The sequence below is a fragment of the Borostomias antarcticus genome, assembly GCF_949987555.1.
Source record: "Borostomias antarcticus genome assembly, chromosome: 10".
NCBI lineage: Eukaryota > Metazoa > Chordata > Actinopteri > Stomiiformes > Stomiidae > Borostomias > Borostomias antarcticus.
In genome coordinates, this window is record NC_140243.1 from 8,990,221 (window position 1) to 9,015,125 (window position 24,905).

The 24,905-nt window shown below is 44.0% G+C and overlaps 1 protein-coding gene across 1 annotated transcript; it reads left to right on the forward strand.

Moving 5' to 3' along the window:
• The first annotated feature begins 609 nt into the window (after positions 1-609).
• Positions 610-20,844, forward strand: chd1l (chromodomain helicase DNA binding protein 1-like). The gene is made up of 23 exons (XM_084445137.1): positions 610-933; positions 1,294-1,406; positions 1,569-1,675; positions 2,096-2,207; positions 2,377-2,408; positions 3,010-3,091; positions 4,355-4,517; positions 5,014-5,169; positions 5,302-5,394; positions 5,510-5,606; positions 5,892-5,965; positions 15,123-15,233; positions 16,119-16,233; positions 16,690-16,843; positions 17,019-17,193; positions 17,344-17,477; positions 17,722-17,885; positions 18,025-18,227; positions 18,433-18,531; positions 18,633-18,703; positions 19,776-19,890; positions 20,067-20,175; positions 20,537-20,844. Exons 1-23 carry the CDS (start codon positions 840-842, stop codon positions 20,835-20,837), a joined length of 2,874 nt encoding a protein of 957 aa, XP_084301263.1. The 5' UTR covers positions 610-839; the 3' UTR covers positions 20,838-20,844.
• Positions 20,845-24,905: the final 4,061 nt, after the last annotated feature.

A 24,905-nucleotide genomic window follows, 5' to 3' on the forward strand; every position in this document is an offset into this window, starting at 1 on the left:
AACTAAACCACAAGGGCCAGATCTAGCCTGTATATGCTATATCCTATCTGGGACAGTCTTTCCAAACTTGAACATGATTGTAAATTAGCCTTTTAGGAACTTTAGGTAGCTTATCTCTTCAATGCCCTTGATACTCAGGACAATCAGTGGTGCCTTGGAGAATTGCATTGGTATAGCGAGTTAAAGAGTGACTTTGTGTGTTTTATTCTCACTGTTGGGACAGATGATTTGTTTTGGAGTTGTAATTAATGTTTAGATGTTCTTATTTTTATCTAGTTAATAAATTATCTTTTATCCAATGTATTTTTGTCTGGCCTTCAAACTTGATGTTCATCATGATGTAATGTATCTTTATAATAAATGTAGCAGTATGTATTTTATCATTAGACTTTGACCCGACTCCGAGTTATTTGATCTAACTAGCATATCTTTGAAATATCTGTCACATTTCCAGTCGAATCAAAAGGAAGGGGGCGTGTTTTTCCCTATGAATCCTCCAAAGTCGCCCCTCCTCTCTATTTGGTCCACACGTTTTACATCCCGGTACAGCTACTTGTTCTGTGGAGGGGCGGAGTTAAATACTATGATCACAGTTGGGGAGGCAGCGATTTGTCTTTTTATTTACCAATTTGATATTCATCGCTCTGATAGTTTTGACCCGTTGCCTTCAGTTCAGATGTGGGGGTGATGATCGTACAGTGTAGGTGTTCTGTCTCGAACATTGATTCTGGCTCATCATCATATCCGGAAGTCTGATGTCCAAACTTTGGCGCGTGACAGAGTTCTCAGAGAGTGTTTTGTACAACTTAAAGTTAGCTAACTAATAAACATATAGAAATATGTCAAGCTTCCCGCAGAAAATAAGAGACCTTATACCAGAAAAAACGAAGATAAATCTGTGTGAGAGCGACTTGCAGAAGTGGGGCTTGCGAGGTAACGTTATGGCTGCTAGCTAGCTAGCTAACTCTTAACGTTAGCTAGCTTACAGTTAGGTTACAAGGCTTCTCTATCTCGGGTCTCCAGACATCTGTTTGTCTTCCCACCACTGATAGCCTATAGTAACGTTAGACGTATGCATTGTATGGTCCTCACGTCATCCAGAAATATAGCCTGGATGCATCCTTCTCAGAACATGCTGAGCTCAGCAGCAGCATGCTTGAGCCGAAGTGGCTAGCACACTGATTTCTACCCAGAGTGCTCTATTTAAAATCTACAGTTGTTTAAAATGAACTGTACTTTAGTCAATGGTGATTTGTTCAGAGGCTACTACTAATTGTTGTCATGTCTCCTCAGGGATACAGTTGAGGACCTATCAGCTGGATGGGGTGAAGTGGCTAACTCAGTGCCTGAAGAATCAGGAGGGATGCATTTTAGGGGATGAAATGGGATTAGGCAAGACCTGTCAGGTGTGTGTGTCTGTGTATGTGCGTGCGTGCGTGCGTGCGTGCGTGCACGTGTGTCCATGCGCTCCATCAACCTCTAACAGGGGTTGTGTTCAAACTAGTAGACTCCCGAGCAGCTAGGTGTTGATTATATCTGTGTGTCTGATCATACATGTATCTCCACAGACCATCTCTCTGTTGGTGTACATGAGAGGGGCCCTGGGGTCTAAGGGGCCCTTCCTGGTGCTCAGCCCCCTCTCTGTGCTGGACAACTGGAGGACGGAGATGGAACGGTGGGTAGAGTACTGAGGAGGACACCGGATTACGCTCGAAGGTTGCAGATTGATAACACATTCTTTGCTAATACATGTAAATCTGGGTTTACATATAACAGCCAAGACAAGTTTTAAGCGGGTTCAGAACAAAATGTGATTGTTTCCTGACTGGTTCTAAATTCAACATGTCAAGTCTTATGGAAAGACACACAACGAGATGGACATTCTAAAACTAGTGCCATGCCATGTTGTTTGTGAACTAGGTTTAAGATGACCTGTAACCACCTATACCGGTTTAGTCTTACTCAGGCTTACTCATGTTTCATGACCTCCCACGTCCACTGGGGGGAGACTAATCCACACTGAGTATAGATCTATGGCCTGGTAAGTCTTTAGAATGTGCTCCGGGTATAACCTCCTTGGCTGCTCCCTCCTCAGGTTCTCTCCTAGTCTGAAGGTGCTGTGTTACTGTGGGGACAAGGAGAGGAGGGCGGAGTTGCAGAGAGACATGGACAACCTGCACTTCCATGTTCTGCTCACTACCTATGAGGTGATCTCTAACGTCATGTCCGTCATAAACAAACAAACACTGTCTCATATTTACATGCTTACATTTTTTTAGTTGAACAAACATATTGATCAAGGAGATACGTCTGGTCACTGACTGTAATTCTTTGACTCCGACTCAAAATACTCTCCCTTTTATCTCAATCTGCCAGCTGTGTCTCAAAGATGCTGCATTCTTGAGGACGTGAGTGCTATTTCCTATTTCCACCTCAATGCACACAAAGATTAAATTATCAGCATCTAAGTCAGTACAGAGCATAGATTCAAGATCTTGTATCATGTATAGATCTCAAGATCCTGTATCTTGTATAGATCTCAAGATCCTGTATCATTTATAGGGATGAGACGCTATATCGTAAAACCGTGAAGCGCGGTATAAAATGTCCACGGTATTAGAACCGTGACATTCCCTGTGTTAACGGTAGTACGTTTACAGTATTACACAATAATGCACTGCTGAAACTTCACATTTCAAGTTGCTTGCAACAGTTAATTTTGTAATTTAATATAAGCTTGCTATTAATAAACTGAGCTTAATTACAATAGTGTGTATTTTCCATCATGTGTTGCACTGTAGTTCCTTCAAAGTAAAAAACTTGTTTTTTTATGTGTTGGGGAGGTGAAATGCCGTATACCATGAAATACCGTAAACCGTACCGTGTTACTAGATACCGTACCATACCGTAATACAAAATCATGTATAGATCTCAAGATCCTGTATCATGTATAGCAGCGCCATTGCAGGACAGGTTGGCCTACAGTTACCATTGCTCTCTCTCCTGCAGGCGGAAGTGGAAGATTCTTGTGGTAGATGAGGCTCACAGGCTGAAGAATCAGAACTCATTATTGCACAAAACTCTGAATGAGGTACAGAGCTGCACTTAGTGTCCTAGCAAGCTATTCAACCCCCCCACCACCATCACCACGCTCCATCATCTAGCCCTCCTGTTGTCTTCGTTTTCTGTTAAATACCTTTGTCTTCCCAGTCAAAATTGACCGCTCCATTCTAGCTGATTATAAATTCAGAATATATGTATTATTATCACCTTATGTTGTATTTCGTCTTTTTATCAACTCAAGTTCTTGTGAAGAATACCAGTTTTGAACCTCCATTTGCTATTTATGGCCTGCAGGCCTCATTGACTTCTCACGCCAAGGGATGCCAGTTTGTGGCATTGGGTGTGGGAAGGCGAAACAATCCAGCATTGGGTGTGGAAAAGCAAGTGTGGGAATGTACTTGAACTCGTGTTCAAGTACATTTGTTGTTTTGTTTTATACACTAATTGTAGTCTTACCCACCCACACATGTGCACATACACACTCACACATTTTTAGCTGTACCTACTGTACCTGTAAGTACAAATACCTACGCTCCTGTGCACTCCTTAATACGTCCCCCTCCGCAAGTAAGTAGCCCATACCTACCTGTAAGTACTCGGTAAGTAACGGGTAAGTACCCCGTACTTACCAGTAAGTACTGGGTAAGTACCCCATCAGTACCGGGTAAATACCCCATACTAACCTGTAAGTACCGGTGCATGCACACAGGTACAAGTACACACACATGTATACACACATGTGCACACACGTGCACACACAGATGCAGTACACACACATGTACGCGCTCACACATGACACACACGTGCACACACACACCTACACACACATGTACACACACACATGTACACATACATGTATACACGCACGTGCACACACAGACGCAGTACACACACATGTACGTGCTCACACATGACACACACATGCACACACACACACACAGACACGTGCGCACACACACATACACATTCTCACATACAATATGTTTATGTGCACACACACATAACTCTATTCTATACACTAATTGTAATCTTACCCATTAATTTCTACTGATGGTCATTTCAGACCGGGAAAACAAAGGGTGTTCATAAAACACCCAACATTTTTAAGAAACCTCAAAATTTATTTTGTGTGTTCAGATGCCATGTGTGAAAAAAGTCATGGAACCTTAAGACAAACAGATGAAATTAACTAAATTTTTTAGAAAGAGAAATTGTCAGATTTGACCGCAAAGACAACAGGAGGGCTAGTCATGCTCACCTCTCCCTGATCATTTTGCCCCCTCTCTCATAGTTCTCAGTGGGCTTCCGAGTCCTGTTGACGGGGACCCCCATCCAGAACAACCTGCAGGAAGTCTACTCCCTGCTCAGCTTCATCCAGCCCAGCCTCTTCCCGCCGGAGGAGACGGACGACTTTGTCAGCGCATACTCCCAAGTCCAGAATCAACCAGCCCTGGGTATGCTCGGTACCGTGGACCAGTCTGATTACTGCTGTGGTCATCACTAGCATGTCTGTGTTTGAGTGACGCTTTTTGAACCTGATAATCTCAATATAACACATCCTCATGATTAGCATGTATTAGGATCCTCAGACAGACCTGTGGTCTACGGCATTACTGTGGATTCCTCCGCATCACCCCGCCTTACACCTCATGACAACGTAATGGGGGCGGCTGTGGCTCAGGAGGTAGAGCAGGTCGTCCAATGATCGTAGGGTCGTCAGTTCAAATCCCGGCTCCTCCTGTCCACATGTTGAAGTGTCTTTGGGCAAGACATTGAACCTTAAATGGCTCCCAATGAGCAGGCTTGCACCTTACATGGCAGTTGCCGCCATTGGTGTATGAATGTGTGTGAATGGGTGAATGAGAGGCCATTGTAAAGAGCTTTGGATAAAGGCGCTATATAAGTGCAGTCCATTTACCATAATGGGGGTTCTTCTGCTCCGGCCCCCAGCCAGCGAGCTCCGGAGTGTCCTGCAGCCCTTCCTGCTGCGGAGGGTGAAGGCAGAGGTGGCGGCCGACCTCCCCCGGAAGACAGAGCTGGTGGTGTACCACGGCATGTCGGCCCTGCAGAAGAAATACTACAAAGCCATCCTGATGAAGAACCTGGGTGAGGCATCTGAAGCACGCTAGGATATTAGAGTCAAGTGTACCGAGTGCTCGTCTGAGATCGGGCCAGAAAATAATTTTTCTCCACCATGCTCTCCTCTTTGTCTTTGTCTTTCCTCGTTTTTTTCTCCAGACGCCTTTGCCAATGAGCAAGGCAGCAAGATGAGGCTGTTGAATGTCCTGATGCAGCTCAGGAAGTGTGTGGACCACCCCTACTTGTTTGATGGTGAGGCCCACAGTGGCTAGATATGACTGGAAAAGGAGGGGCTTTTTTAATACTCGTGTATGTACTGTATCCAAGCAGTAATATCACCCCCTCTCCACTCCCTTCTCCTGGGAAGGTGTGGAACCCGAGCCATTTGAGATGGGGGAGCATATGATTGAGGCCAGTGGGAAACTCTGTCTCCTGGACAGCATGCTGGCTTATCTACTTGAAGGGTCAGACTTTTCCCGTTCACTTTGCTCTAATGCACAGATACAGATCTACAGAGATGATCATTTAAGGGATCCCTTTTTGTATTTTCGTACACTCTAATAAAGAGTGCTCTATAACCCTTGGTAACATTTCATATAGAATATTCCTTTTAAGATCAGAAAGAATCATCATTTGGGGCTCCAAATATCACCTCAAAGAACTGAAATGGTTCTTTTTGGAACCTTAGGGTTCTATCTGGACTCTCTATAGAGGGTTTCCTATATTTTCCTCTTCATGTTTGTGTTTAGGGGCCATCGTGTTCTACTGTTCTCCCAGATGACCAGGATGTTGGACATTCTACAAGACTACATGGAGTACAGAGGTAGCCCAATGGAACAATTCAGGCCTCTCCCGTTACACACTAACTTAACATCAGGTTTTCCTGCTGTTTAAATGCAATGGCAAGAATACTATATAGCATAGTGAGAGGGTTTCAGGAATGTATAATATCCTTACTGTCCCCCACCCATTGAAATCGGAGTGGGGGTTAAATCGGTCTCTGTACCTTTGTTTTTGTCCGTCAACCTAGATGTTCCAGAGCCCACCACTAGGTGTGCTAGCCACAGTTCACTTCTTGTTTTTGCTGTCTCCATATCTGGCTTCAGTGTTCCTGTTTTGTATGAAGGTATATTTGGTGCAAAATAGCTGAGCACCTGTAACTGTAAATTCGTAGTTGTAGAAAATAGCCACACGTGTATCACTAAATTTGTAGTTGTAGAAAATAGCCACACATGTGTAACAGTAAATTCGTAGTCACAGAGGAAAAGTTGCGCACCTGTAGAATATTTTCTCACGAATACTGTGCAAACACAAGTCATTAACTAGTGCTGCGAGCAGCAGTGAGCGGGCCCTCGCACCCCACGCGGGTCGGGGTGTGGCGCCGTTAAAGGGTGTGCTATTTCGGTGTCCAGTACTGACAGAAACTTCCTGTCACCAGTAGGTGGAGCTCTAAGCGTGACTCAATACCGACGCATAGATGTGTTCAGGACGGTACCTTGATGAAGCGTGAGAAATGTTGTGTAAATTGGACAAAGTATGTAGGAGTTATGAGGACTTCCTGTTTCACCAGTAGGTGGCGCTGTAAGTGTGACTCAATACCGACACATAGATGGGTTCAGAAGGCCACCTTCATGAAGCATCAGCAATTTGGTGCAAATCGGATGATGTATGCAGGAGTTATGAGGACTTCCTGTTTCACCAATAGGTGGCGCTATACGTATGACGCAATACTGACACATAGATGTGTTCAAGATGCGACCTTCATCAAGCAGGAGCAATTTGGAGTAAATCGGATAATGTATGTAGGAGTTATGAGTACTTCCTGTTTCACCAGTAGGTGGCGCTGTAAGTGTAACTCAATACCGACGCATAGATGTGTTCAGAAGGTGACCTTCATGAAGCGTCAGCAATTTGGTGCAAATCGGATGATGTATGCAGGAGTTATGAGGACTTCCTGTTTCACCAATAGGTGGCGCTATAAGTATGACGCAATACTGACACATAGATGTGTTCAGGACAGAACCGTCATGAAGCGTGAGATAAATCGGACAAATCGGATAATGTATGGAGGAGTTATGAGGACTTCCTGTTTCACCAATAGGTGGCGCTATAAGTATGATGCAATACTGACACATAGATGTGTTCAGGACAGAACTGTCATGAAGCGTGTGACATATCGGACAAATCGGATAATGTATGGAGGAGTTATGAGGACTTCCTGTTTCACCAATAGGTGGCGCTATAAGTATGACGCAATACTGACACATAGATGTGTTCAGGACAGAACCCTCATGAAGCGTGAGATATATCGGACAAATCGGATAATGTATGGAGGAGTTATGAGGACTTCCTGTTTTACCAATAGGTGGCGCTATAAGTATGACGCAATACTGACACAGATGTGTTCAGGACAGAACCCTCATGAAGCGTGAGATATATCGGACAAATTGGATAATGTATGGAGGAGTTATGAGGACTTCCTGTTTCACCAATAGGTGGCGCTATAAGTATGACGCAATATTGAAACATAGATGTGTTCAGGACAGAACCGTCATGAAGCGTGAGATATATCGGACAAATTGGATAATATATGTAGGAGTTATGAGGACTTCCTGTTTTACCAATAGGTGGCGCTATAAGTATGACGCAATACTGACACAGATGTGTTCAGGACAGAACCCTCATGAAGCGTGAGATATATCGGACAAATTGGATAATGTATGGAGGAGTTATGAGGACTTCCTGTTTCACCAATAGGTGGCGCTATAAGTATGACGCAATATTGAAACATAGATGTGTTCAGGACAGAACCGTCATGAAGCGTGAGATATATCGGACAAATTGGATAATATATGTAGGAGTTATGAGGATTTCGTGTTTTATGGCGAAATGTCAAACTTTGGCGGGGCGCCACGGCAAGGGTGTTTGGTGAAAACTCAATTTTTTTGATAACTTTTGATCACAAAGGTCTTAAGATGAAGCTGACCCGATATGAAGTTGATCGGATGAAATCTGTAGGAGGAGTTCGTCGAAGTACGAGGCATGGAAATGGTCAAAACAAGGACAAAATGGCACATTAAGAGCAAAATGGCGGACTTCCTGTTGCATGTTGGGTATAGCTCCAAGAGACATTTTAGTGTGTCTCGATGAAATACATGTGCCCTCCGAATTTCGTTCCCCTACATCAAACTGAAAGGTGGGGCTCGCCATTTTAAATTTTCCAGGGGGCGCTCTTGAGCCGTTTTGCCACGCCCATTTCCGTCACCCATGAATTATCAAAATTTTCACCGGGACTGACGTATCTGCAAAGTTTCATCCGTTTTCATCGATGTTTAGGACGCCAAAAATGCATTTGTTTTGGAAGAAGGAGAAGGAGAATAATAACTAGGGCTGCGAGCAGCAGTGAGCGGGCCCTCGCACCCCATGCGTGTCGGGGTGCTGCGCCGTTAAAGGCTGTGCTATTTCGGTGTGCAGTACTGAGAGAAACTTCCTGTCACCAGTAGGTGGCGCTCTAGGCGTGACTCAATACCGAAGCATAGATGTGTTCAGGACGGTACCTTGATGAAGCGTGAGAAATGTTGAGTAAATCGGATAACGTATGTAGGAGTTATGAGGACTTCCTGTTTCACCAGTAGGTGGCGCTGTAAGTGTGACTCAATACCGACACATAGATGGGTTCAGAAGGCCACCTTCATGAAGCGTCAGCAATTTGGTGCAAATCGGATGATGTATGCAGGAGTTGAGGACTTCCTGTTTCACCAATAGGTGGCGCTATACGTATGACGCAATACTGACACATAGATGTGTTCAGGACAGAACCGTCATGAAGCGTGAGATATATCAGACAAATTGGATAATGTATGGAGGAGTTATGAGGACTTCCTGTTTCACCAATAGGTGGCGCTATAAGTATGATGCAATACTGACACATAGATGTGTTCAGGACAGAACCGTCATGAAGCGTGAGATATATCGGACAAATTGGATAATGTATGTAGGAGTTATGAGGACTTCCTGTTTCACCAATAGGTTGCGCTATAAGTATGACGCAATACTGACACATAGATGTGTTCAGGACAGAACCGTCATGAAGCGTGAGATATATCGGACAAATCCGATAATGTATGGAGGAGTTATGTGGACTTCCTGTTTCACCAATAGGTGGCGCTATAAGTATGACTCAATACCGACACATAGATGGGTTCAGAAGGCCACCTTCATGAAGCGTCAGCAATTTGGTGCAAATCGGATGATGTATGCAGGAGTTATGAGGACTTCCTGTTTCACCAATAGGTGGCGCTATTAGTATGACGCAATACTGACACATAGATGTGTTCAGGACAGAACTGTCATGAAGTGTGAGACATATCGGACAAATGGGATAATGTATGGAGGAGTTATGAGGACGTACTGTTTCACCAATAGGTGGCGCTATAAGTATGACGCAATACTGACACATAGATGTGTTCAGGACAGAACCGTCATGAAGCGTGAGATATATCGGACAAATTGGATAATGTATGGAGGAGTTATGAGGACTTCCTGTTTCACCAATAGGTGGCGCTATAAGTATGACGCAATACTGACACATAGATGTGTTCAGGACAGAACCGTCATGAAGCGTGAGATATATCGGACAAATTGGATAATGTATGGAGGAGTTATGAGTACTTCCTGTTTCACCAGTAGGTGGCGCTGTAAGTGTGACTCAATATCGACGCATAGATGTGTTCAGAAGGTGACCTTCACGAAGCGTCAGTAATTTGGTGCAAATCGGATGATGTATGCAGGAGTTATGAGGACTTCCTGTTTCACCAATAGGTGGCGCTATAAGTATGACGCAATACTGACACATAGATGTGTTCAGGACAGAACCGTCATGAAGCGTGAGATATATCGGACAAATTGGATAATGTATGGAGGAGTTATGAGGACTTCCTGTTTCACCAGTAGGTGGCGCTGTAAGTGTGACTCAATACCGACACATAGATGGGTTCAGAAGGCCACCTTCATGAAGCATCAGCAATTTGGTGCAAATCGGATGATGTATGCAGGAGTTATGAGGACTTCCTGTTTCACCAATAGGTGGCGCTATACGTATGACGCAATACTGACACATAGATGTGTTCAGGACAGAACCGTCATGAAGCGTGAGCTATATCGGACAAATGGGATAATGTATGGAGGAGTTATGAGGACTTCCTGTTTCACCAATAGGTGGCGCTATAAGTATGACGCAATACTGACACATAGATGTGTTCAGGACAGAACCGTCATGAAGCGTGAGATATATCGGAAAAATTGGATAATGTATGGAGGAGTTATGAGGACTTCGTGTTTTATGGCGAAATGTCAAACTTTGGCGGGGCGCCACGGCAAGGGTGTTTGGTGAAAACTAAATTTTTTTGATAACTTTTGATCACAAAGGTCTTAAGATGAAGCTGACCCGATATGAAGTTGATCGGATGAAATCTGTAGGAGGAGTTCGTCGAAGTACGAGGCATGGAAATGGTCAAAACAAGGACAAAATGGCACATTAAGAGCAAAATGGCGGACTTCCTGTTGCATGTTGGGTATAGCTCCAAGAGACATTTAAGTGTGGCTCGATGAAATACATATGCCCACCGAATTTCGTTCGCCTACATCAAACTGAAAGGTGGGGCTCGCCATTTTAAACTTTCCAGGGGGCGCTCTTGAGCCGTTTTGCCACACCCATTTCCGTCACCCATGAATTATCAAATTTTTCACCGGGACTGACGTATCTGCAAAGTTTCATCCGTTTTCATCGATGTTCAGGCCGCCTAAAAGGCATTTGTTTGGAGTAAAGGAGAAGAAGGAGAATAATAATCCTTCGAGTTTCAATAGGGCCTCGCACCGCCAGTGCTCGGGCCCTAATAACTAGTGCTGCGAGCAGCAGTGAGCGGGCCCTCGCACCCCACGCGTGTCGGGGTGCTGCGCCGTTAAAGGCTGTGCTATTTCGGTGTGCAGTACTGAAGTAGGTGGCGCTCTAGGCGTGACTCAATACCGAAGCATAGATGTGTTCAGGACGGTACCTTGATGAAGCGTGAGAAATGTTGAGTAAATCGGATAACGTATGTAGGAGTTATGAGGACTTCCTGTTTCACCAGTAGGTGGCGCTGTAAGTGTGACTCAATACCGACACATAGATGGGTTCAGAAGGCCACCTTCATGAAGCGTCAGCAATTTGTTGCAAATCGGATGATGTATGCAGGAGTTATGAGGACTTCCTGTTTCACCAATAGGTGGCGCTATAAGTATGACACAATACGGACACATAGATCTGTTCAGGACAGAACCGTCATGAAGCGTGAGATATATCGGACAAATCCGATAATGTATGGAGGAGTTATGGGGACTTCCTGTTTCACCAATAGGTGGCGCTATAAGTATGATGCAATACTGACACATAGATGTGTTCAGGACAGAACTGTCATGAAGCGTGAGATATATCGGACAAATTGGATAATGTATGTAGTAGTTATGAGGACTTCCTGTTTCACCAATAGGTGGCGCTATAAGTATGATGCAATACTGACACATAGATGTGTTCAGGACAGAACCGTCATTAAGCGTGAGATATATCGGACAAATTGGATAATGTATGTAGGAGTTATGAGGACTTCCTGTTTCACCAATAGGTGGCGCTATAAGTATGACGCAATACTGACACATAGATGTGTTCAGGACAGAACCGTCATGAAGCGTGAGATATATCGGACAAATTAGATAATGTATGGAGGAGTTATGAGGACTTCGTGTTTTATGGCGAAATGTCAAACTTTGGCGGGGCGCCACGGCAAGGGTGTTTGGTGAAAACTCAATTTTTTTGATAACTTTTGATCACAAAGGTCTTAAGATGAAGCTGACCCGATATGAAGTTGATCAGATGAAATCTGTAGGAGGAGTTCGTCGAAGTACGAGGCATGGAAATGGTCAAAACAAGGACAAAATGGCACATTAAGAGCAAAATGGCGGACTTCCTGTTGCATGTTGGGTATAGCTCCAAGAGACATTTTAGTGTGGCTCGATGAAATACATATGCCCACCGAATTTCGTTCGCCTACATCAAACTGAAAGGTGGGGCTCGCCATTTTAAACTTTCCAGGGGGCGCTCTTGAGCCGTTTTGCCACGCCCATTTCCGTCACCAATGAAATATCCGATTTTCACCGGGACTGATGTATCTGCAAAGTTTCATCCGTTTTCATCGATGTTTAGGCCGCCAAAAAGGCATTTGTTTGGGGAGAAGAAGAAGGAGAAGGAGAAGGAGAATAATAATCCTTCGAGTTTCAATAGGGCCTCGCACCGCCAGTGCTCGGGCCCTAATAATAATCCTTCGAAATTCAATAGGGCCTCGCACCGCCAGTGCTCGGGCCCTAATTACAACTGCTTGAATCTGCCGCTACGAGTCACAAATCGCAAGTTCCGCGCAGCTGTGACTTTTGCTCCTAACCTTGCGAGTATGGTGCAAAACTAACTTGTACACTTGTAAGCTCGTTGTTGAAAGCGTAGAGGTGGTGCGCGGCCTATGTTTTCTGATATATCATATATATATGTTTTCTGATATATCAGCCACCATTATACTTTTATTAACAGTTTAAAGGTGCATGCTGGTCAGCTAGGTTGGTAGGCTCATCACTGTTTTTTAGTGAAGTTTAACTCCAGGCTCTTGCTTCCCAAAAGGTGTAGTTAGCTAGATAGCTTTCAGGAAGCAAGAGCCTGGAGATAAACTAGTATGATGGTGGCTGATATATCAGAAAACATAGCTACCTTGGCTGTTAACGTTCAGGACAGCGCTGTTGGAGTAGGCTGATCTCTCTTTTCTCCGCGAAAAGCTTCTCGAAAATCCTCTCTTGTGATTGGTCAAGCACTGCACTCAATCACTCACTACACCCGCCGACCACCTCTATGCTTTCAACAACAAGCTTACAAGTGTACAAGTTAGTTTTGCACCATACGTATCACAAGGTTAGGAGCAAAAGTCACAGCCGTGCGGAACTTGCGATTTGTGACTCGTAGCGGCAGATTCAAGCAGTTGTAGTTAATGACTTGTGTTTGCGCAGTATTTGTATTTGTGAGAAAATATTCTACAGGTGTGCAACTTTTCCTCTGTGACTACAAATTTACTGTTACACATGTGTGGCTATTTTCTACAACTACAAATTTACTGTTACACATGTGTGGCTATTTTCTACAACTACAAATTTACTGTTACACACGTGTGGCTATTTTCTACAAGTACAAATTCACTGTTACAGGTGCTCAGCTATTTTGCACCAAATATACCTTCATAGTTTTGAGAAAAAGTGTTGAGAAAAGCTCAAAACATTAACTAGTATCAATCAAACTTTTATTTATGTAAAACATATAATACAGGGGCAACACAATGAGCTTCACAAAAAGAAGGGGGAGGATACATTTACAGCATACTATACTATACTGTATATGTACCCCCCTTCTTTTTGTGAAGCACATTGTGTTGAGTACTGAGTATTCTGATCCTGACACACATTTTCCAGAGGGGAGAAAAAAAACATAACAGTTCACCCATTTGTACGGAAGAGCATTAGGGCCAACAGCTGAGTTTTTTTTAAAGTCCAAAATTCTGAGTTTTTTCTCAGAAGTTATTTCTGACTTTTTTCTCAGAAATTCCGAGCTTTCTTCTCAGAAATTCTGACTTTAATCTCAGAAATTCTGACTTTAATCTCAGAAGTTATTTCTGACTTTTTTTCTCAGAAATTCTGACTTTAATCTCAGAAATTCTGACTTTAATCTCAGAAGTTATTTCTGACTTTTTTATCAGAAATTCTGACTTTAAAGTCAGAAATTCTGAGTTTCTTTCTCAGAAATTCTGACTTTAATCTCAGAAATTCTGAGTTTAAAGTCAGAAATTCTGACTTTAAACTCAGAAGCTTAAAAAAAAATAAACTCAGTTGTTGGCCCTAATGCTCTTCCGTACATTTGAGCCAATATAGGAGAACTGTAAAAAAAAATCTCATCTGACCTCTCTGAACGAGATGATCGAGCAAGCCTGGAAATTGTTGACTATATCATAGAAACGTACTAAAAAGCAAGAAATATAACACATACAAATATTATTATATATATATATATTATTTATTATAAATAAATACAAATATTTTACCTGAATGGTGCGACTATATGCTAACTATATCAAAGTAGCACATTATAGGGCACATAAAACATGAATATAAAACTATATACTTACCTCTCTATACTTAGCTCAAAGTAATACGCTGTTAATATACTACTGTATTTGCTGCTTGTAAAGCCCGGTCAGTGGTAAAGAGTCACACTACTAATATTATGCTGTAAGTGCCGTGAAGCTCGTTCAGCAGCTATGGTAAAGAGCTAGTGTTCAGTATATGCTGCTGGCTTGTAAAGCACCCTCGGCAACAATGGTAAAGAGACATTACAGACTACAATATACTACAGAGCCACTACAGCTTATAGAGCCACAATAAATATCATGGAGAACAAAAGACTACCAGGGTACACCACAGATCATGTCAGTGCCCCACAGGCCCACTTGATTAGACAAAGGCTGCCTATCTAACTACAGAGCCACAACAGACTACAGGGTACTACAAAACCACTACAACATACAGACTACCACTACAGCCTTCAACCTACTGTACTCTGGAGTCACTACAGACAACCTACCTAATAAAGGCAAGATTAAAAAGGTATGTCTTAAGATCTCATGTAAAGGTTCCCATAGTTTCAGCCATTCTCAAAATCACTGGCTAGGTATTCCGGAGGCTGGGGTCATTAAAACTAAAAGCTGCCTCTCCATGTCTCTTGGTCCTGGCTTTTGAGAGTTCACTGCCAGAGGAACTCAGGAATCTACTGGGTGTGTATCTTAAAAGCATGCCTGACATGTATTCGGGTGCATGACTAGTGATTTATTGACTAGTAGTATTTGTGTTCTTTTTTTTAGGTTACAGCTATGAGCGCTTGGATGGATCCGTCAGGGGAGAGGAGCGCAACCTGGCCATCAAGAACTTCAGCAGCAAGGATGTGTTTGTCTTTCTGCTCAGTACTAAAGCAGGTGGGCTGAGATAGATAGATAGATAGATAGATAGATGGATAGAAAGAAAGAAAGAAAGAAAGAAAGATAGAAAGAAAGAAAGAAAGAAAGAAAGAAAGAAAGAAAGAAAGAAAGAAAGAAAGAAAGAATCAACTTGATTGATTCCTGGGGGGGAATTCCTTTGTTGCAGCAATTGGCACAGTGGCGCAGCCCAATAAGGTACAAAAAGGCACAATATACAGCATACAGTATGCAAAGCAAACTAATGAATATGCATCCTTGGCAGTGTTTAACATTAGCAGGAAAAGATGACTGTACACACGGCACGTTCTAAGAGTCTGATCCATGTATCGGGGTAGAAAAAAAACAACATGGAAGATATTAACAGACATGTGCTTGAAGTACAGTAATGCAAGTACAGTGCAAGCTGCGTTCTGCGTTCCACACTCTGTGCCTTCCAGAAATGCGTTTGCTAAGTCCCACCACTGTCACCTGCACCTCAGCGCTATCTCTACATCTGTTCACTGAGCTCACAGACTTCAAATGAAAAACGAAAGCGGCCCCTGCCCACAGAGATAAGAGTTGGGGGAGGATGTCCTGCTTGTAGCAAAACATCTCTCATCAGGTTTTTATGCAGAATATGAAAGTAGGGAGACTTCCCATAAGAGTGGTTTTTGAAATCTCCCCAATTCTTATAATTACAGTACATATGCACACTTCTGTAGTTGCAGAACTGAATGCAATTTGCAATGCAATGCAGTTAAGTGATGTTCAGTACACACTGATGAAGAAAGTCAAGTTATGTAGAGAAACCCAAAGAATCCTGGTGGTTTTATCTATGCCTAATATTTGAACTATAATGCTTAACATTGTTCAGTTTAAAAGCTGTCTCTCTCTGCTGTGTAGGAGGAGTAGGAATGAATCTCACAGCTGCAGACACTGTCATCTTTATGGACAGTGACTTCAACCCCCAGAATGACTTGCAGGCAGCTGCTCGTTGCCATCGGATTGGCCAGACCAGGTAATTCAAGCCCTGATCTGCGATGGGTGAACCAGCAGCAAACTATCCAGCTCTTTTATTAGCTGTTGACCGAGACAGCTTCACCGGCTGTTGCAAGGGCAGTGCTGGACTTTGCCCATGTGTTTTTAATTCTCAAAGCTTTGTTAATAAACAGAGCTAACGCAGACCTGGCTAGCTGGGGCTTCTCTGCACTGTTCCACACATTGCTAGTTAAGTACCCTCCATTACAGCATGGCTGTTCCTTAGATTCCTTACAAGCCAAGCTACTAAAGTTACTAAAAGTTACCAAGTTACTTAATACTGCACACTCTGTCTCTTGAACTTGTGTAGAAAATAGTCATGACCCCCCCCCCCCCCACCTCCCCTGGCCAATCTCCCCCTCCCCTTCCCTCAGCACTAGTGCACCACACCTGTCCCTGGTGATGACAGTGGTGAGTCTTGTCTCCGCGTCCTCAGGGCTGTGAAGGTGGTCCGGCTGCTGGGGAGAGAGACAGTGGAGGAGATGGTGTACTCCCGGGCCGTGTCCAAGCTGCGGCTCACCCACACGGTGATCGAGGAGGGGCGCTTCTCTCTGCTGGACCAGGCCCAGTCTGCCGCCGCTGGACTCCAGGTTGGGAACAACAACAACAACGACGATGACGACATCATCTACTTCTATCTACAATACCTACGGCTTCTCATATTCTCTCTCTCTCTCTCTCTCTCTCTCTCTCTCTCTTTCTCTGTTTCTCTCTCTCTGTCTCTTGCTCTCTTTCTCTGTCTCTCTCTCTCTTTTCTCTCCGCAGTTGAGTGAGAGTCTGAAGTTTGGGGTGGACAAGCTGCTGTCGTCGGAGGAGAGCTCTGTCCAGGAAGTGGACCTGGGGATGATCCTAGGCCAGACACGGGACGGAGAGTGGCTGGCTGACGAAGACCAGGCCCGGCCCAGGGAGGAAGAGGAGGACTCGGAAACCGACGGCCAGAGTGAGCGTCAGTTTTCCCGCTGCTGACGGTTGGAGCGGCCTTCATGGGATGATGACGTCCATTGACATTATTGCCTTTGAACACAGACTTCCTGGGAATACCTCAGTTCCCTTTGTTATATTAACACTTAATAACGGTGTCATCTTCCAGACCACATGTACTACTTCGAGGGGAGGGACTACTCCAGGGAGCCCAGCTCAGAGGACCAGAAGGGCTTCCAGAACCTTCTGGATGAGCGGGAGGGTACTAGTGGAGAGGGACGGGCACTCCGCCACAAAGCTGGAGTAAGACTCGCACACACTCACACACACATTGGCCAGGCTATCTGCGTGTCTCCCAGTGGGTAGAGAGTGTATGTTTGTGTTCTGGCCTGGGCATATATATCCCTGACGAAGAACTTGATGGGTCAAAAACTGTTGTAGTAAGGTAAGGCATGAACGTTATTCCAGCGTGCGGTTGCCTTCTCCTCAGTCGTCGTGTGTGTGTGTGTGTGTGTTTTTGTGTGTGTGTGTGTGGGGGGGTTCTCAGGCCTCTCTCTCCGGGTCCCTGGGGCTGCCTCTGAGGAAGAGGAAGGCCCTGAGTAAGTCTGAGCTGGAGCGGAGGAGGCGGAGGAGGCAGGAGGCTGTGGCCAAGAGGGCCAAACTACTGGAGGACAGGAAGAGGAAGCAGCAGGAGCAGAAACATGAGAAGAAGTAAGGTCACAGCAAGGTCACAGCATGACACGGCGCGCCTCTCCTTTCAGACTTCTCAGGTCCTGATACGTTCTAGCTGTGTTGTTCTGTGTGTGTGTGTGCGTGTGTGCGCGTGTGTGCGTGTGTGTGTGTCCTACAGGATGGCATGGTGGGATTCCTGTGGGTACAGATCACTGTGCTTACCCTCTGTGGAGAGTGAGGAAGAGGAGGAGGAGGAGGCGGATGAGGAGGACAGCAGTGTGTGCTCTGCCGACTCTGAGCACACTGCTGTCCGCTACGTGTTGGGCGACGTGACCCGTCCCCACGCCGCTCAGGAAGACACCATCGTAGTGCACTGTGTTGGTATGGCCCCATTCTCCGCTGATCGCTCAGCCCTTGTTAGCATTGTAGGTCACATTGTCCTTGAATCGAACGCAGAGACTAAGAGAGAGCTTTTTGTGTCGAAAGATATGTGTAGAGATTGAAATAAATGTGTAGACGGCACATATAATGACGATAAAACACGTCATGATGCGCTTGTGCGGCGCGTTTGTTTTGTGTGTCGTAGATGACTCCGGGCGGTGGGGCAGGGGCGGGCTCTTCTCAGCATTGGAGGCAAAGTCGGATGAACCGCGCAAACAGTATGAGCTGGCTGGAAAGATGAAAGGTGAGATGTGGTTAGCTTCACCAGCACAGGCAGGCACTCATACCTGGTGTGTCCTGGCCGTTCTTCCATGTTCAGGCTTTCAACAGTGTCTCATGTTTTAGACTTGGAACTTGGACATGTGCTGTTGTTCCCCATCGATGACAAAGAGTCCAGGCTGGATGGCCAAGACCAGGTAACTGCATTACATTACATTCATTTAGCTGACGCGTTTATCCAAAGCGATTTACAACAGTTGCATTTAACGTAGGTAGTCAGTGTACTACTACTTGCCAGAACTCACAAGTGCATCTCCTTTCTAAACAAGTGACTAAGAGCATAATCTAGTGCTACACTGTTAAGCCAAAGTGCAAAAGTTGCAAAATAAAAATACAGTAGGTGTTTTAAGAGGTAGGATCCTGGTAGTACTTCTTGAAGAGGTGAGTTTTGAGCCAGTGGTGAAAGATGGGCAGGAACTCTGCTGTCCTGACGTCAGTGGGCAGTTCATTCCACCGCTGTGGGGCCAGGACAGAAAAGAGCCGTGACCGTGTCGATTGACCGCAGGGGCCTCGGAGTGACAGGTCAACCATCGCCCCGAGGTAGCAGAGCGTAGCGGTCGGAAGGGGATGTAGTGCTTGACCATGGCCGTTTCGTCAGTGAGGAAAGGGCGAATCCTCCTGATGTTGTAGAACAGGGATCTGCAAGAGCATGTAATGGATGTGATGTGTGCCGAGAACGACAGTTGGTCATCCAGGGTCGCACCCAGATTCCTACTAGTCCAAGTTGGCGTCACCACAGTGTCTTTAATGGTGATGTCCAGGTTATGGTGCGGGCAGCCCTTCCCCGGGAGGAACAGCAGCCCAGTCTAGTCCAGGTTGAGCTTGAGGTGATGTGTTGCCATCCACTCCGAGATGTCAGCCAAGCACGCAGCAATGCCTGTCTCCACTTGTGTGTCAGGGGGGGGGAAATGACAGGACCAGCTGGGTGCCATCGGCATAACAATTGTAGGAGAAGCCATGCGAGCGAATGACAGAACCCCGAGATGTAACTCATTAAAGAGAGACGGAAAGACACAAATTCTCTTTCATCACGCACACGCCTCTGTATTAGCACACGGTTGCCAGAACACTTTGAAAAGGAATGGTTGCAGTGTGATTTACCTGCGCCTCTGACTGGGTGAACTCCCAGTTCACACCGACAGATTTATGGGCGAGCTTGATTGATTGAAGATGACTGACGTCGGCTCCCCTCTCTGTGTCTCTAACTAGCTGGCTCTGATCGTGGCGCAGCAGAGAAACAAGGACAACAGCTTGTCAGGAATCCAACTCCCTGCCTTGGAGGAGGGCCTGAGGAAGATCTCTGTGGTGGCCAAGAGAAAGAAAGGTGCAACATTGTAAAACTGTTGTGTGTGTGGGTGGAATGCTATGCTCAGACCGTTGAACGCTGTAGGTGGGCTTGACATAGATGGATGGATAGATGGATGCATTGACTGGCGGATGGATTGACTGACGGATGGATTGACTGACATGCTTCTGTCATTCCACCCCATCTCCTCTCAGCGAGTGTACACCTCCCGCGAATCGGCCACTCCACCAAAGGGTTTAACTGGTACGGCACAGAGAGACTCATCCGGAAGCACCTGGCGTCCAGAGGCATCGCCACCTCCATGTATCCTCTGATCACTGAAATAAAAGAATAATAATATAAACTTACAACCCATTAAATTTTGGAGCAGATCCTTCTATCACTTCTAAACATTTATTAATTTGTGTTTAGATGGGTACCATGATGGAAGGCCAGATGGGGCCAGCTGTATAGGTGGATCAACTATAAACAAATACTTAAGTCAGTTGTAAGTAGTTTACTAATAGCTTGTTCATGATCTATTAACTATTTAGAAGGTATAGTTCTAAATCATTAGCATACTATTAACAAACATTTAACAAGTCGTTAATAACTCATTAACAGTTGTTGTGAATAACCATTAACTATTCATAAGTGTTACCGCCTTGACTGACCTGACTGTTAGATACTACTATAGCAGGGCCGCCTCCAGTAAGGCTGCAACACAAACATCACCATCCAGGGCTTCGACATCAGCTGCATCCCCACCACCGCGGTCCCCCGGGCCGGACAGACTGAGTGGGGAGGGGGACACGGAGTCTGAGGGGCCCTCCAGTCCCCGCGGGAGCCCCAGTCCTGCTGGCCTGCCTGACTTCATGAGGGGAGTCCATGTCTTCTTCTACAACCTGGCTGCCTCAGAGAGGAAGAGGCTGGCTCGGTACCTCATCACATATCCTTCCAGACAGGGGCTCAGCTGGCTCCTCTAAACTCAGCCAATCCTATACTATTGAAATCAATCCCGGGTGGGTAGTGAGTAGTTAGTAACACCATGCAGGGGTGGCAGACTGTGACACATGACTGCGACAACGTTGGAACAAATCTGTCTAAGACGTCACTTGTTGTTGGGTAGTGAGTAGTTAGTAACACCATGCAGGGGTGGCAGACTGTGACACATGACTGCGACAACGTTGGAACAAATCTGTCTAAGACGTCACTTGTTGTTTCTGCCATGCCACCTCCTTGACTGTGGCGCACGTATGATGGAGACGAGGAGGAGGTCATGAGTCCAGATGTGACGCACGTCGTCGCAGAGGTGGAGAGTCCCATCCACTCACAGGTGACTGGCCTTGTATCACATGACCGTTGATTCATTCATTCTTTCTGTTTGAATGATGCTCTTTGGATTCTTGCAGTGGATGGCTCTCTCTCTACTTGTATTGTAATTGCTATGTATCATGGCCCACACACATGTTGGCTGTGTTTTGTAGCTTGACAGGTTACTTTGACGACGACGACAATGATGATGATGATGGTTTCATCTTGGTCCTAGGAACTGAGAGAGTTGGTGAGCCAGTATCCTCAGGCTATTCCCACACAGAAGAACTGGCTGGAGTCCTGCTTTTCCAAACAAAGAAAAGTCAATCACATCCAGTTCTTGCTCCATCTCAGATGATGCAAAGCTCTTTGATCATTGAATGCTGGCTGGCATTTGATGGATTCTAGAAGAAATGATGAATTATAATACTGACACTATTATTGTGAATAAAGCTCTTGTGAATGAATGATCCTGATGCTGGCCTGTCCTCCATAACCCTGTAATATTAAGAGATTTAGAACCCTATTAATCCTTATGGAGTCAGAGGTATATGAGTGGTTCTTGGCAAATCATCAAAAGTACAATTTTATAATCGCTAGGACTGTACAGTACCCGTCATAGTTGTTCTGCTTGTTGCTATACATGCCTGTCAGGGCCTGTTGTGGATCTGCGTGTTTATGTGCAACAAATTCGCTGTCGTTATTTTACTAAAAATCTGCAGTCATTTTAGCATCATAGCAGGGTTCAATTTAGTGTGTCAGTTGTTCCAGTGAGCCCTGGCCCACCTAAGTCTAAATGGAACAGAGCCATGATTATTAATATTACAAATTATATTATATTAATTATATTAGTTCTGGCAGGTACATTTTAGTGATCAGAATCTGATTATGATTACTTAATGTAGCTCAGAGCTCCTTTTTTATACAGGGTTCTTACTGTGGAACAGCCTTCCACTTAGCATCAAATTGTCAGAATCCAGAGGGTTTTATAGATGTTAAAGGACAATGCTCGTTTTTGACAACCTGGACCTTATTTACGACATATTATAAGACGTTTGACTCACCGAGATCACTTTGGTGTAGTTCGGAGGCCTGTAGAAGAAATGTAAAATCCAGCGCGAGCCAGTATATCCATGTAATGGCGGTGATCGGGGCAACGAGAATGCAGCTTCTAAAAATCTATTTTCTGCCGCGAAACGGTTGTTTTCATCAATCTGTCTGGATGAATCGCTAGTTGTGCTTACATAGAGAGCATAGGCCTGTTGTGGTATTTCCCATGCCTCCGTAATATGATCTTTAGAAACGTTGTTAGACGAAATAGCTCCCTCACTTGCTCCAGCACGCATGCGCACAGCGTGCTGGAGCAACGATTGCGCGCTGTGCGCATTAGTGCTGGAGAAAGTGAGGAAGCTATTTCGTTTCGAAAGACGTTTCTAAAGATCATGGCATGTGAAAACCACAACAGTTATGCTCTATGTAAGCACAACTAGCGATTGTGTTTCTAAGACTACGTTTCTTGTCTTTGAAACTGAGAGTTTAACATGTTTTTTGAATGATTTTTCACAGTGCCCACCCACATCCATTGTATGACCAAAACGGTGGTAGAGCAATTATCAGACTTTCTCAAAAGTGCTAGTTTTGTCAACTTTTTGATCTGAACCATTGTATATGATCATAAGTAACCTTCAAACAGGGCTAAACATGATTTTTCCCTTTACTACTCCTTTAATGACTTGTTAATGTTTGTTACCTCCGCCCCAGCGACAGCGCACGGCGAGAGGTTATGCTTTCGGTGGTGTGTGTGTGTGTGTACATGTGTGCGTGTGTTTGTTAACAGGATTACGCAGCTGTATAGGTGGATCAACTATTAACAAGTCAGTTGTAAGTAGTTTACTAAGAGCTTGTTCATTGTCTATTAACTATTTATAAGGCATAGTTCTAAATCATTATCCTACTATTAACAAACATTAAACAAGTCATTAATAACTCATTAACAGTTGTTGTGAATGAACCATTAACTATTCATAAGGGATAGTTATTCTAAAGTGCACAGAGATTTGAGTTTCATGTCTGGTTTTTATATTATGGTTGTCCTTGGAGTTTTGCTGCTTATTGTTTTAGAGGATTTTATGGATGTTATGTGTTACGTTCTGTCCTGTTTTTATGACATCAGGGACCATGTTATCCCTTGGATTCAATGTCTGCTATACCCATAAATAAAATGTATTGATTCATCAATCAATCAATCAATCAATTAAAGCTGTATTTACCCTGCAATGACATGTCAAAATGGCTGCTGCAATGGGATGTGCAAATTGTAAAACAATTTCCCCTCAGAGATTTTTTGTTTTTGTTTTATTTGATTAAATATCAGTAATTAAATCCGTGACCCATACAGCAAACTGCCGGGCTGCACATGTAGAATGCATTACAACACCAAGGGCAGATAAATGGACTGAATCAGTTAAATTGAACTTTCAAATCATCATCTCCAGCGTACACTATAAACCAAAACGAATGTACCCAATGTACAGTACATTACTCTTTCATGCCACAAACCAAAACGAATGCTCCCACATGAAAGAAGCAGTTGTATTATAGCCTATTACAGTCATTTAGCTTGACGCTTTTATTCTTGTTTTACTATTATTATTATTATTATTATTATTGTTGTTGTTATTGTTGTTGTTGTAAGTCGCTTTGGATAAAAGCATATGCTAAATTACTGTAATGCCTAATGTTTTATCCAAAGTGACTTACAATAATTGCATTTAACGTAGGAAGTCAGTGTACTACTACTCACCAGAAGTGCATCTCCTTTCTAAACAAGGGAATAAAAGCATAACCTAGTGCTGAAGGCAAATTGCAAGATAAAAATACAAAAGGTGCTTAGGATCCTGGTAGTACTTATTGAAGAGGTGGGTTTTGAGCCTGAGGCGAAAGATGTGTAGCGACTCTGTTGTCCTGACATCAGTGGGCAGTTCATTCCACCACTGTGGGGCCAGGACAGCAGTTACATTTATCGCTTTAATTGACTCATTACTTAGTACTTCGGTTCTTATGTGTTTGCTAGATATTTTGACCTGTATTCCTACAATGCATTGTTAGGCTTGTAGACTTGCTTGCGTGTGGACTGCTTTTCAAAAAGCATTAATTGCAAATCACATGCAATGTAAGGTGTATCTAAAAAGAGTCGTAAACTGAATTTTGTCTGCAATTTACGGCTATAATAATATTTAGGGCTGTCAATTTTAATGTGTTAATTAGATAAATGAATTAGCCTATGAAAAAAATGCAAATTAATCCAAAACAATTAGTAATCGCGTTTAATTACATAAATTGATTACAGACCATGTAATGAATTATATTACATTTTTAATTGATTGACCTAATAATAATAATAATAATAATAATGCATTTTATTTATAATATATTTATATTATTAATAATATTTATATTATTTATGAAGCACTTTTCATTGTGAGACAAACTCAAAGTGCTGAAATGCCCTGACTCTACAACGAGCTACAGCGAGAGAGGAATGTCATGCTAGCATTGGTATAGCAACAACATTACAATTACATCACCTGGACATATTTTGGCAACTGGACACTATTTGGCATGACTCTTGGTATAGCCTACCTTGGTATACCTTGGTATGGGGGTGACCTCAACACTGGATGGGAGCGTATCCTGCCGCGCTGAACTACTTTTTAACAGGCACAGTGTCCATCCCTGTT

Bases quoted from the DNA above. Each gene is read 5' to 3' on its own strand.
- chd1l (XM_084445137.1), top strand. From the start codon at position 840: ATGTCAAGCTTCCCGCAGAAAATAAGAGACCTTATACCAGAAAAAACG. The intron at 934-1,293 runs GTAACGTTATGG...ATGTCTCCTCAG, and splicing joins GCAGAAGTGGGGCTTGCGAG to GGATACAGTTGAGGACCTAT. The intron at 17,194-17,343 runs GTGAGCGTCAGT...GTCATCTTCCAG, and splicing joins CTCGGAAACCGACGGCCAGA to ACCACATGTACTACTTCGAG.